Source organism: Pezoporus wallicus, unplaced genomic scaffold (assembly GCF_028554395.1).
Source record: "Pezoporus wallicus isolate ANWC-B61680 ecotype Strahan unplaced genomic scaffold, APGP_CSIRO_Pwel_v1 scaffold_6362, whole genome shotgun sequence".
NCBI classification, from domain to species: Eukaryota; Metazoa; Chordata; class Aves; order Psittaciformes; family Psittacidae; genus Pezoporus; species Pezoporus wallicus.
Genome location: NW_026637663.1, coordinates 5,985,431 through 5,999,157, shown reverse-complemented (window position 1 = coordinate 5,999,157; position 13,727 = coordinate 5,985,431). Strand labels below are relative to the sequence as shown.

General features: G+C 38.0%; 1 protein-coding gene across 1 annotated transcript in view; it reads right to left on the bottom strand.

Annotated features, from left to right (window-relative positions):
- The window catches only part of LOC130597952 (centromere protein J-like), a 33,673-nt gene that overhangs the window by 9,292 nt on the left and 10,654 nt on the right, over positions 1 to 13,727 (bottom strand). Inside the window, exons 9-11 of the mRNA XM_057406943.1 lie at positions 9,754 to 9,919; positions 7,350 to 7,565; positions 5,478 to 5,624 (exon numbers count right to left, since the gene is read on the bottom strand). Coding sequence (XP_057262926.1) covers positions 5,478 to 5,624; positions 7,350 to 7,565; positions 9,754 to 9,919 — 529 coding nt within the window. The remainder of the gene's footprint in view (positions 1 to 5,477; positions 5,625 to 7,349; positions 7,566 to 9,753; positions 9,920 to 13,727) is intronic.

The window sequence follows — 13,727 nt, the reverse complement described above, 5'->3', positions numbered from 1 at the left end:
CTGAGCAGGAGACAGGCAACTGATCAGCACTTTTGGACAAGGATACTAGCAGGTACATAAGTTAATAGAATTCATTGGTAAAGGAATATGATATCTATTTTAAATTTGGAGGTGTCTTCTGCAGGCAGATTCTGTGGATATGCCTGGGTTCTTCAGATATAATCATGATTTCAAGTACAAGTGAGTAGGCAAACTGTCAAAATATGCCTGGGATTTCAGTTCAAGACAAGCAGTATAGTACTGAAGACCTTTAAAACTATTTTTGATGAAGACATTATCTCAAAAATTGCAGGCTGATAGAATAAAAGAGCTCCTAATCCATCATTTTATTGTTAAAGATCTTAAGACTAAAACTACCAAGCAATTTCAGAGAACTTGAAAAGCCATCAGTGCTGTTTCACAGCAGCTCAAGCCAATCTCAGCCCAAATTACTAGAGTCCCACTCTTCTTCTTCGATTCCCAGCCCTTCCTTTATATGGCACCAGCAACCACAGAGGGGGATTGACCTGGCTCAGTGAGTAGAATCAGGCAAAAATTAGCTGCTTTTTCTGCCTGGTTATTTTTGAGCCAGCTAGCTCGCCATCATCAGAAAGTGCTAAGAGGACCACAGCAGCTCAAATATTCATCAGCTTCATTCAGACACTAACGTGGGCCTTGGGACTTTCAAAGCAAGTCTTATGGTGACACAGTACCCCAGAAAGAATTGAGTCAGATAATGGGAGTCATTTCCAAAACAAACTTATAGACAATTGAGCCAAAGAGCATGGCACTGAATGGGAATATCACATCCTCTACCATGCACCAGCCTTCAGAAAAACCAAACAATACATTGGACTGTTAAAGACTACACTGAGAACAATGGGTCCCGGAACCTTCAAACACTAGGACACACATTTAGCAAAAAACACCCTGTTAGTCAACACTAGGGGATCTGCCAACAGGGCTGACCTGGTCCAGTCAAAACTTTTTACATACTGGAGTATGGGATAAGGTTTCTGTAGTGCACATAAAAGATACGGTAGGGAAAAGAGTGTAGGTTATTCCTGCCTCAGGAAAAGATAAACTGGTTTGTGGGATTGCTTTTGCACAAGGACCTGGATGCATTTTGGCTGTTGTATAGTACAGAAAGAATGTTGCAGTTCAAGCTATTAAAGAACTACCTATATAAGACTTGTAAATAGAAAATACTTCATTACAAGAGTTTTAACACAGAGCAGCCTAGAAAGCCTACTTTAGAAAAGGAGGCTTCATGAGCCACATTTGAAAAGAACATTCAGAAGTCAGCATTTACTGATGCAGTGCAATGGGTGATGCTGTAGCCAAGGGACAGAGATGTCTATAGGCCTTAAAAATGTGGTGAGAAGAGGCTCATGCTCATTCTTTTTAGCTTAATTAATGAGCTCATGAAGTAAGATGTATTGGACTGCAAAAGTGAAGAAACAAGTTGAAGCCAGGGGGAAAGAAGAGCTGTTTCCATGAACATGGTGAGTTTCATTCATGATGTATCAAAAGAACACCCCATTTAGTTGAGGGAGCTTCCATGCACAGCAGTGCTAGTAAAGCTTCTCCAGCTAGTTACATATGCCATTGTAAAAGCTGGTGATCTCATATTTTATGCATCACACATATTACACATTTTAAAATTATTCACTGGCATACCTATTTTTAAAACAGTAATGTCAGATTAATCAAGATAGGCTTAGCGAATTACATGTAGTCTCTGTTTTCATACAGATGGATGTCATTCTAAGAGATTGTTTCATAAATCATAGCAATCACTGCAACCCTAGCAATCACTGCAACCCTGGCAACCACTGCAATTCAGCTCTACACTTTTTAAGAGACTCAAGTATGAAGTATTTGGGTTAATCACACATGATGAGGCTCTTGATAAAGATTCTCTCTATTCCATCACTTCATAAACAAATTATCTCCCTAAAACTTTTTACTTTTTTTCCATTGGAAACACATGGGTTTCCATTAAATGCAGACCCTTGCAATACAAAGGGATTTCAGGGCTGGAGATACAAACAGCCTCCCAGCATGCACAAGGTAGATCAGTTGTTTCCCATCTCCACTGAACACAGAATAAAAATTAATCAGTTGATTAGCTGGTGACAGCAAAAGAGATGGATTTTAGTTATGAAGTAAAACTTCATAATTAAAACAATAGGCAGCAGATGATGGCAGTTTATTTTGGATCTTCTTGGATCTTTGAATCATCTCCCATCTTTTCATGGGAGCTGGCAACATACAAATTGAATAACCATCAGTGACAGTGACCCTGTTTTCAGCAAAAGGAGTACTGTGTGACCTCTCAAAGTTCCTCCAGATCTATGCTATCAGGAAGCAGAGGAGAGCAGGAGGATGTGGTTTTACTCAGGGCCCACCTAAACTTTAAAAATATGATGCTCCCCTTGATCCTCATGCTCAACAATAACCCTTTAAATTTTCTAATGAGCTTTTTCTCCCAGATGTCAATACCTACAGTTCCTCACCATTTTGACACAATTCAATTCTCTCTTTTGTCAATTCCCATAAATAGGGATCCTTTATAGCCTCCAAATATCACAGTTTGTGTTCCGTAGAGTTTACATCATGTGGAGTTTACATTCCCACTAACAGATCAAAAAGCTGAGTAAAAGCAACAATGAAAATTCAGATGCTACAAAAGCCTTTCTACACATTCCCAGAATTTATACTTCCCTGCTTCAGAGTCAGTAAATGTTCAGGAAGAATATTCATAGACAAGGAAATTACATGCTCAAAGGTTATCAAAATCCCCTGCAAGACTAGACAGCAAAATCCCTCTAATAAGATTCAAAGTAAGCGCATTTGACCTTGGTTGAAACTTTTCCAGCAAAACCAGTAAGAAATGTTATCAGTATATCTTTCAGTAGAAATGAAAGTAACTTTTCTCATAGAAATTACTAACATTTATCAATAGTAGCATGTCAGGTAGGAAACTGGCAACACATTCCTGCTAAGTGATGCATTCAGAAATAAGCTTGTTTGGAGGGAATTCATACTAATAAATATTAATAAATAATAAATATTAACAAATAATAAATATTAACAATTTTGGCCAATCTGTACATCTTTCAAACCGTATTTTGAAGGAATCACTAATGATATACAGTTAAAATGGACTTCTATCTTGTCTCACTAAAGAACAGTTTGAAGTGGCCAGTTCCTCACCAATTAGGTTGCGTTACAGTACAAACAGAAACCATAATTAGAAGTATTACACACGACCAGAAGATGTCTTTTTCAGAGATGTAGAACATCTCTCAGATATGTCTTGTTTTTCATAAAATCCTTTCTTCCAAAACTCTGAATTTTAATCTCTACTGATCATTATTTGGACTTTCTCTACAATTGTTTTTTTCACATATCCTCAAATTCTATTAGCTTTGAAAGAAATAAGACAGAAGTCTTAAGTGTTGTTTTGCCTTCTTAATTGCAGCTGCTGAAACTCACCAGCCCTAGATAGCTTCAACTTAAGTAGGTTATATAGGTACACACATATCGCTGTGTCATGCATCTCTGCTTCTGTTGCTGAAAGTTATCCCATTCACTGTGATGTGTTTCATTCACTTTTACGTGCTCCCACATGCAGTTTCTCAATTCTGGACAGAAACAGCATGAGAAAGTTTGTTTCATCTATATCCTAAATTTAGAATTGTTCATATCCACAGAAACTTTGAGGGAAAGCATCCACCTGCTAGCTAAAGAGGTCAGATACAAAGGAAACACAAGTGAGATACCATGGTCAGATCTATTGCTATGACACAGATTTGGGGCTTCTTTTTAATGTTCCATTTACCTAAGCCTTCAATTCTATATTCAAATAATCAGCAGCCACTCTACTTACTGCAAGTCCTTCTTCTGCCATCAAATCAGATAAAGAGCATGTGTCTTTCTCAAACATTTCAGAGTTCACTCAGGACATATGGGCACTGTGCCCACCAGCCTAGATCATGCTTGGGCTGGATTCCGGTTGGATTGGTTCCAGTGCTGTCTAGATGGTGAAAGCTCAGATAACACAGAGTGTCTTCAACTTCCCCCTTCTCAGACCTGTTTCTGAAGCCACAGTGAAACTCAGTGGATCTTAGGGAGTCTCTAAGTAGAATAAATGTTACTGGTTTTTACTAATTTCAGAAGAATGCTTTAAATGTTCAGATAAAACAAACTCTTCCATGCCTTGAAAATTTCCAGAGTAAGCTACCAAAGATAGCTTTTTTACTTTACTGGCCACTTTAACTGCAGATAGTATATCGTGCATTACCTGTCTAGTTAGTAATTTTATCACCACAGCACAGAGGAACAGAGAGATCCCAGCTGTAGAAGGCACTGGGGAGACCCAACATCAGTATAGAACAAACAAAACAATTTATTGCAGCTAAACCATCCACCTTCTGATTATAAACAACATATAGCTTAGAAATATAGCTATATATTTATTTGTGAAGTCGGGCGTGCTCTGCATCCTCCTTGAAGCTACTATTTCACACATAAATGATTCTGCTTTTTTAAGCATATTTCATTTAGAGTCGATCTTAGCATTGTGTCTTTTCATGTCTGGCACCATGCAGGATTCATTAAAGCCACTGTCTCATGACTTTCAAGACATACATTGTCATGATCACTGGAGTAGAATAGTTGCCTCCTTTATCATCTGAAATGTTTTACATTTGATTACAGTCCCTAAAAGGACAGAGGGAGCTAAGTTTTGCTTTAGCAAATGGATCCAGAAGATTAGTTTCCAGTAGGTAGGACGAATTTCAGAGAGACTAATCGCTTAAATAAAGCACAGATTTCTGCTAAATATGAGCAAAAAGAAGAAAGGAGACTTGTTATAATTAAGATGCTCATAATAAGAAGCAAAAAATACAAAACCAAGAGAAAGCAAAGCACAACAAAATGTTTAGATATCTATATATTCTAAACAGTGAGATGTGTGAGAAATGTGGTAAGCTGGCTGTAGAGGAGCAGCCATAGAAATACCAGTCAGAAACAAGCATCTCACCTGACATACTGAATTAATTTATCACAACTTGTAAAAAGCTAAATGATTTTCCCACTGACTTTATCAGGCAGAATAACACTAGCGTTTATTGGCAAGTAAAGCCTCAAATGGCAAAATACTGGATTTATGGCATTCTGAGGCAAGGTATGGCAGTTTCCTGTAAAACCAATCTGTGAAGCAGCAGTTCCAATAAATTCAGAGCATACCTGGAAACAATATAGTTACTTCTAGAAAAGGAAACAAAAAAGGTTTGTCTCCTGCTATGGCAAAATCAGGAGAAAAACTACAAGCAAAGTTATGCTGAATGACAGCACAAGCCCACTGCAAGAAAACATGACCGTGCTTATAGAGACACTTTCATTTGCACAGATTTTGTTTCCAAAGAACATTTTCTCAACTAAATATTTGAAACCATGGAAAACTGACTACTGGTAATAGGAATGCATACTTCACTATTTGCATCTCTGAAGAAGTGTCTTTGCAAAGATGTCTTCGGTCCCATGTAAGACATATGGTAACTTTTGTGATTATCTCTCCATGATCTCCCTTCTTGTTTGGATGAAGATGCTGTCTCTCGCAGAATAGCTTCTGCAACCTAATGGAGAATTTGTTATGATTATATAAAGTTTAAGTCACAGCTAGTAGAATCAGACAACCCTCAAAGCCATTTGGTTTTCTCTTGTAATAAAAATTATCATATTTAAACACAGTCAATTAAACTCCTCATCTGGTTGTGCTAGGGACTGAAACTCCTCACTATCAGACACAACAATCTTTGATAACCATCCTAGCATCTTTATATACAGCATCCTAATATTACTCTCACACAACAAAATCTTCGGTGGCTTGAGCAGTAATTATACATCATCAAATGCCCCAAAGCAGTAGAAATAATTCAGAAATCTGGCCTACAACCGAAGTCAATCAATCAGCTTTCTCTAATCCTTGCTTTTATTGGATTTTTATTTTTTTTCATTCTGTACAAGTGACTCTAATCATTTTTTCTGACCTTCACAATCTATAAAAAGATGAGTCGTATGAGCTGGTATGTTTGGGAAAATTAAAGATACATTGAAATGGAACTTCAAATGATATTTGCAATAGAACCTAACAGTGTTACGTGAAAAATCTCATTAACTAGTACATTAAAATCAAATAAAAAGGTGGACCAAAACTTCTTTGCTCCACAAATCAAAGGACATGCTAATTGGTGGTTCTAACAACTTTTAAAGATACATTACTAGAAATTAGAGTTTCAAATTAGGGAAATACCTAGGAGTAAATGGCTTGATTTTATTTTCTCCTAGGTTCAGCCACTGTGGAAAAGTAGGATTCATCTCACCAGTCTGCACCCTCTAGAAGATAATTGTTTGCCGCCTTGACACATATAGGGTGAAACTGATCCCTCTTTAAAGGCACATATTTTTCTCCCTTGAATACACAGGGAGATGAAATGACCCACTCAAACCAGAATATTGTCTTCTGAATTGCAGTCTGAAACATTTAATCCCACCAAGGCTTGCTGTGTCCTGTGTAAGAAGTGAGTAACAATATTTTTCTCCCTTCTTTTAACTCCCCTAAATTAAGTTACTTGGCTATATAGTAAGGTAACAAGTAACCCTACTAGTATGGGATACTGAATGAGAAATGACAAGAAAATCTGTACACCTATGGTTAAACAGTTTTGATTTCAGGAGATCACCACAGACATTTACACTAGCCAGCCACAGTTTCTACCCTGATTGTCCTCCCTGCTCCACCCCCATGTAACACCCAGTCAGGAGTGAAACTTGTGCATTCTAAGGTAACAAAGAGTGTTGACAGTGTTTTCATCCCAGAAAGTTTGCAGTACGAAATAAGAACTGAGATGAGATTAATAAGAGGTCCCACTATACCTATTGCAGAAACCAGCCTGCACCTGGCTGAAGAGCTGTTTCATTAAAAAGATGAATGGCATTATATACATAAAAAGTAGAATTCATTTCAGAAGACTTTAGTTGTCCAATTTATGCACCAATTTTAGGTTATTTATCTAGAGTCTCTCCATAGTTAGCAGAGGGAGACATCTGCCCTTATGTTAGTATCTAAGATAGGTTCACTGAATCACCTTTTAGATGTGTCCAGCTCATGGACAACAAGGCTAAGTGGAAGAGGACCACACAAAAACTATATTTTAACATGGCTTACTACAGAGCTGATTTTCTTCCCTTCAGGCTAAGCATGGCAGGAATGGAGGAATAGTGTTCGCAAATGCCAGGTCCAAAGAAAAACTGCCCCTTATTTTTTCAGACAGTACTGAACAGATAATATCATGCAGTACCGGTGTCTCTGATTTTCTGTCTGTGAAATTCACAGCTTCTGGGTGTTTTTCTTCTTTCCACCTCTGATGTTCTGAAACTCTGAGCCCATCTAGAAGCTTTGTGTTTTGCCTGGTCAGCATCTCAACCTGGTCTCTCAGCTTGTTATAGGCAGCATGCCAGCAGGACTCATTTCTCTTGAATTCTTCCTGCAGTCCAGCAATCTGCTGTTTTAATATCTACCAGAAGAAAAAAAGTGTGCCGTATCATTACCTGCTCTTGACTAGGCATGCCCACCTTACATATCCAGAAGGAAACATGAAGTCCTTTGTTCTGCTTAAATGTCAACAGTATAAAGGTCTTCAATATAAAGGTGCACAATATAAAAAGAGCACATTTAAAATGATTCCTTAAAAAAACCAACCAAACAAACAAACAAACCAGCAAACAAAAATCACTACTGTGCAAGCTCCTATGTTTAAACCAAATCAATTGGTACAAAGTGAGCAGAGAGGAGTCCTTGGTATGCGAGGGAAAATCAGGAAATGCAAACTCATCATGCAAACAAACACCATTAAATGTGAATGTTTTCCAAAACAAGGCAAAAAAAGTCAGCTCTATAGATCTTCATGTAGTCACAAGGGCACACGAATAGATAAAAAGTTGTTACAGACAGCAGGGGATTGCAAAGACAATTTTAAACTGAGTTCAGGTAAAGGAAAGTAATGAAATTTGGTGCATTTTGTAGAGGACTTTTCCATATCCATGTATCTCCATTATTTTTCCCTCCTTCTTCCCTCACCTGTGCTGATGCCAACACTGAGTCCTCTCCCCTCAGAGCACTCATGTTGGGTAGTGCAAATGGAATATTAGTGGAGTTAAACAGAAAATGTGGAGTTTGTTCTGTAGTCAACCAATCATCACATGCACCCCTTTACTACTTTCCCTTCACTTGTGTATCTGCCCACTTGTGTTCTAATCACCATCCTTTCTTCGCTGTGAGCTTCCTGGTCAGCATTTGGCACATCCATTGGCTGCTTTTAAGAAGAAGGAGACTTCTGAACTTGTGGATCACACAGATAGATAGTAACCCAGTGTTCTGTAATTTTTGAACCTGCACTCATTATGTTATCAGGTAGGAACAAAAGATTAAAACAATTCTACCAAACGTCACCTCTAGGGCTAGATCTAGTCAGGAAACACAACTATTCCCTGGCAAAAATTCTAACATTTTTTTTTAAATCCAAATGGGAAATAAAGTTGATGTTTCAAAGTATTGAGCAGACAGGTCATTCAAAATACTTTTATTCAAAATACTGGAATAACCCCACTGAAACAGTTAATCATTTCCTGTTGTAAATGTTACCTCTAGAGAAATGCGGAACACAATCAGAGAAAACATTTGTTATGTGTATGATACAAAAATATGTATTTCAAAAAATGTACAAACGAGAAATAAAGAATGTATTGAAAGTTTGAACAAAATACTGTCTTGCCAGTTTTGTTTCTTCTGAAACTTTTCTGGCCAAGAAAATAATTGAAATTGTCAGTTTTGTGCCAAATACATCACTTTGGTTCAGACATCCTTTTGCAGAAGAACATTGCTCCAGACATTTCTAAGCATTACCATAGCCTACTCCTTTATCCTGTAAGAATATAGGTTTAGCTGTCCCCATCTCATTTATCACTGTCTCACATGGATCACCATTTCCCCCTTTTCTTTATTCGTGATTCTTCTAGAAAATTGCTTAAACTCATATTATGTCTAACTGGTTTTGATAGGGAAAACAGTCACAGATATTCAGAGATTACTTTATCCCTAAGGAGGCTGATACAGATGATTCAAACAGAATCCCCTAAAGGAACTCAGAAGAAACACAGTCAGTGATTCAGGATTGTTATTAGGCAGGTTAGGTGTTAGATACACAGCTAGATATCACCAAAATACTCAAAGCCAAAGGCCAGGATAGTTCAAGTTAAAAAATCAACAAACTCCCACATCAGGGATGAGAACAGAGAACAATGGCCAATACCTCTGTGCCAATGGCTTTTTGTATGAAAAAGATGTAAACCCCACAACAGCAGGAGTTGGAGTTTTTTTTAAGAGCTAGCTCAGATCTGGGCAAATCAATACAAGAAGTATAAGGAACCTGGGAACCTCTCAACATACCTTAAGAAATAGAAGGCACAACCTAATTTTTTCGTATATCAAGAAAGTGGGGCACTTATATGTACTTAAAATAATACATTTTAAACCAAAGTAATGTACTATTAACAAAAATCTTCACTGTACGCACAACTGTCCTGAAGATGTAATTATTGGCCACCTGTGGCAAATGGAAGGATTCAGGTACTACCATAAGATGCCCGCATGGGAGGATATTAATTGATGAGAACTGCATATTTATTCAACAGAAGACAGCTTACTTGTATTTCTTCTGATTTTGCATTTTCTTCAGTGACACTAGCTGCTCCTTTGAACTTGCTATGGGCAATGTTTTCTTCCTGCGGCAGGTGAATTTGGTCCCTGTTGTATTCCAAAGAATGAGTCAGTTCCTGGCTCCGAACAATGTTGAGCTGGTCCATTTGTGTTCTGCTCAGAAGGTAAACAAATAGTGTGACTTTGACTTAAACATTATAATAAAGGACTGTCTTTAGATGTGCCTTGTTTGGGCATGATTTTTGGTGGGCTTGGGCATACCCCATATATGCTGGTACTGCTGGGAGTGGCAAAAAGTTATCAGCACTTGTCAAAACCGAGGTCCTCCACTAAGAACACTCATGTATGTGTTCAGCTGCAAAATTGATTCTACAGAGCGGATGGAAACAATTCTTATTGAAATTTTCTGACAACATAATGACCATGAACCTAGAGGCTTTTAAGCACATTTTCTGTTCAGAGAGATAGCTAAATTAGGGCAGACCTGCAGATGACACAGCTAGTTCTCTGGCATGGCACCTATGAAGAGCTTTATCATGCAGAGCTGGGGACTGAGCTACGTATCCAGCAGCCATTACATTGCTGTTACGACAAATCAGAACAGCCATAGAACTGAATGAAGGAGCCTAAAGTACTTTACTTTCCGTAGGTAAGTACACTCCAAGAGTTAAATGTGGGAGCTTAGTGTCAGAAGAGATTTTTCCTTCGAACTCAGTGTCTCAAGGCATGAGTAGTCTGGAACTGCACTTAAAAACTTAGCAAGATGGGGAGAGTGTAAATCTTTACATATCCTCAAACGGAGTGTATTCATAAGACTATGATACAGCTGCTTAGTTAATTTTTAATATTATACTAAATTATTTGTTAGATCCCTACATCAGCTCATTTCATGACCTACAGCCACCAACTGGTTTTCACTATTACTTGAAATACAACATGAGCTAGAGGAGGCAGCCATGACCCCATGTTTTCCTCTCTGTAATGCAGTTTAGCCCTTCAGCAGAAAAATATGAATGTTCTCAAAGGTACTAAGAGACAAATGAACTCCCCATATCCTAATTCGTTACCCATTTTTTATTCTTTTTGGTTGTTTTCTATCCTAAATAAGCTTAACATCCTGGTTAAAGTCATGCTAAAAAAAAAGTTTCAGCAATAGTCAATAGAAGTATTAATTTTCCTCATGTTAATACAGTTAAATTATCAAACATACCTGCCTCGTGTGATTACGTCCAGCCTATAAATGCTCCATATACAGACAAGATGCCCTAAAATACAATGTACTAGAACAAAAGCAAGCACAAGATCTGAAGATAATATCTTCCACTGAAGACTGAACAGTATTGTCTTAACTTTCTTACACCCTGTAAAGTAAAATCCAGGTAGTTATTCCTTCCAGCATCTCAGCTGGTATCAACCTCTTCAGAATTGCACAAGAATTACATCTGTACAAATAAACTAATAGAGCTGGAGCATGAACCCAAGTGTGCAATTGCCCAGAGCTACTGCTAGCATGACCTCTGGTCTTGGCATTGGCCATCCAGCACTGCACTAGGATGTGCTAGGCAAGGTTTGGAAGTTAGATCAGGCCAAGGATCAGATCCAGCAGTTTGGATGCAGCCACTCTGGTCTTCAGGGTAAGGTAAGTTAGCTCTATGGAGGTGTTCTGCTGCTTACCACAGTGTGAAATATTCCCTTGGCTAGCTCAGGTCAGCTTCCTTAGCTCTTCTAAACTTGTGCACCTGCTCGCTGGCAGAGCATGGGAAACTGAAAAGTCCTTCATTTAGAGTAAGCACTACTTATCAACAGCTAAAACATTAGTGTGCTATCATCATTGTTCTCACACTAAATCTAAACCACAGCACTGTACCAGCTACTAGGAAGAAAGTTAACTCTATCTCAGCTGAAACCAGGACAGCTCTCTGCTTCAAGGCTAGAAAAAAGATCCTGAGGAAATGTAATAACCAAGGACACCAGGAGCACACACATTATTTCTTTGGAGCCTCTGATAATTAGTTCACAACCCAACCATATATTGCAAATAGGAGCTAGATGCACAACACAGATATAAAAAACATAAAAAAAGGCTAATCAGTTTGTGTGAGCTCAGGTTTTTGCATGCAACCCAGGCACACCTCTGCCTGAGGCACATGGCAGCAGGCTGACTGTGAGGCAAAAACATACATGAAGCAAAAGTCTTTTTTCCAAGAAAAAGTCTTTTAGGGAAAGGTAGATGGGAGAAAAATCCATGTTGTCTACTGCTGATGGTTGAGAAAAAATGCAGATTCAAAACTACAATATATTAAAGAGCACACAAGCTGTTCTTGTTGAAGGAACAAGGAAATAACCATCACTGAATCCTCTGACTGATGCCAAGAGCCAGCAGCAGCTATCTCAGTGCAGCAAGAGTGGAGCCACAGGACAGATTCCCTTAGGTACCAGATACACACAACACACTACATCCCACCTGTTTTCACCCTCTTCACCTGTAATTATTTGTGCCTGCAAAGGCCTGAAAACAAAGTGCTTGGAAATAATAGCAATGGACCTGCCTGGGCAGGTCCAGGCATGTCGTGTGTCACTCAAGAGGATTTTCATTGCTTCCGGTAAGCACAAGTTAACTAACATGTGGTGGCCATCTTGTGCTCCTGATAGGGTTACTGGTTTAAAAATACAAAGCAGATTCTCAGATTGTATAGATCAGCATAAGGCAAATACAGTCCAGCAGGATAAGCTGCCTTTCACAATTAGTTCTAGCTCATAATTTGGAAAAAGTGAGTGAAAAGATGTACGCAATATACTAGGCAGGCATTTTTTGATAAACATCTGTGTGGAAATGCTAAGGGCTACTATGGCTAATGACATGAATAAATACATGAAAGCTCTTTTAAAAATGTGCACTATCATGATAAAATCAAAGCCATTTCACCTCTGGCAGCAGTCAGAGTGCAATGCTGGCAGGGTGCAACACTGCAGTAGTTCTGCACCAGTGCATCACCCCACAGCCAGAATTTACAACAGCAAAAGTAAACCCAGCACCTAATTTCATTAGTAGTTTTACGAACTGCCAAATTCCACAAATATTCTCATCCAGAACACCTATCACAGTCAGCTGGAGATCATCTTCCAATACGTTTGCAAGATCACGAAGTGGAAGGATCTTTAATGAAACAATTTAAGACACTGAAAATATTTTGCTCAAAGACAGCTGTAGGAGAAAAAGATACAAACTGATAAATGTAATTCAGAAATACTTTTTGGCACTAATCCCATGCTCTTTGAAATCAAGAGGAATGGACAAGCAGGTGTGAAAAATAATTTCTTATTTACATTATATGTTAAAATAAAAATCCAGATCAATAAATTACACTGATTTCCACTAGTTAAGAAATAGGCTTTAAAGGCAAAGAGGAAAATAACCTCTCATGTTAACAGTAGATGCTACCTATAATTTCTAACAGATCTAATCGCATCAAAAATATGCATTTGATTTGATTGTAAGCATGCTCAATTTTTATAAGGCATTTGCATAACCTGCAATTAGTTATAGTTGTGAGTCACTTCCATTCTAAACCCCATAGTTTCAAAGCTTCTTGAAGGGATCTTGTGGAAAGTAATTATTATTTTTTTTCCTATGAAAATGTAAAAAAAATAAAAACCAACCCCAAACCAAAACAATTTTCAACATTTAATAATTACAAATTACAAAAGAAACTCTCCTGAATTTTCAAGTTCTTCATTTATATGGAACCAAATGCATCCTCAGTCTAAGGTGAAGATAGGTATTCCTGAATAGCAATGCTGTTAGCTCTGATGTATGCTATACACTTTTTGTTAACTTTGGAAATATGGGCTACCCTGATGTGAATGCGATTTAAGAAGTTTATCCTTTACTCCATCAGAGGCTTGATCCCATAAAACAGATTATCCTAAATTCTTACTGATTTGAGTGTAATCAGAAGGT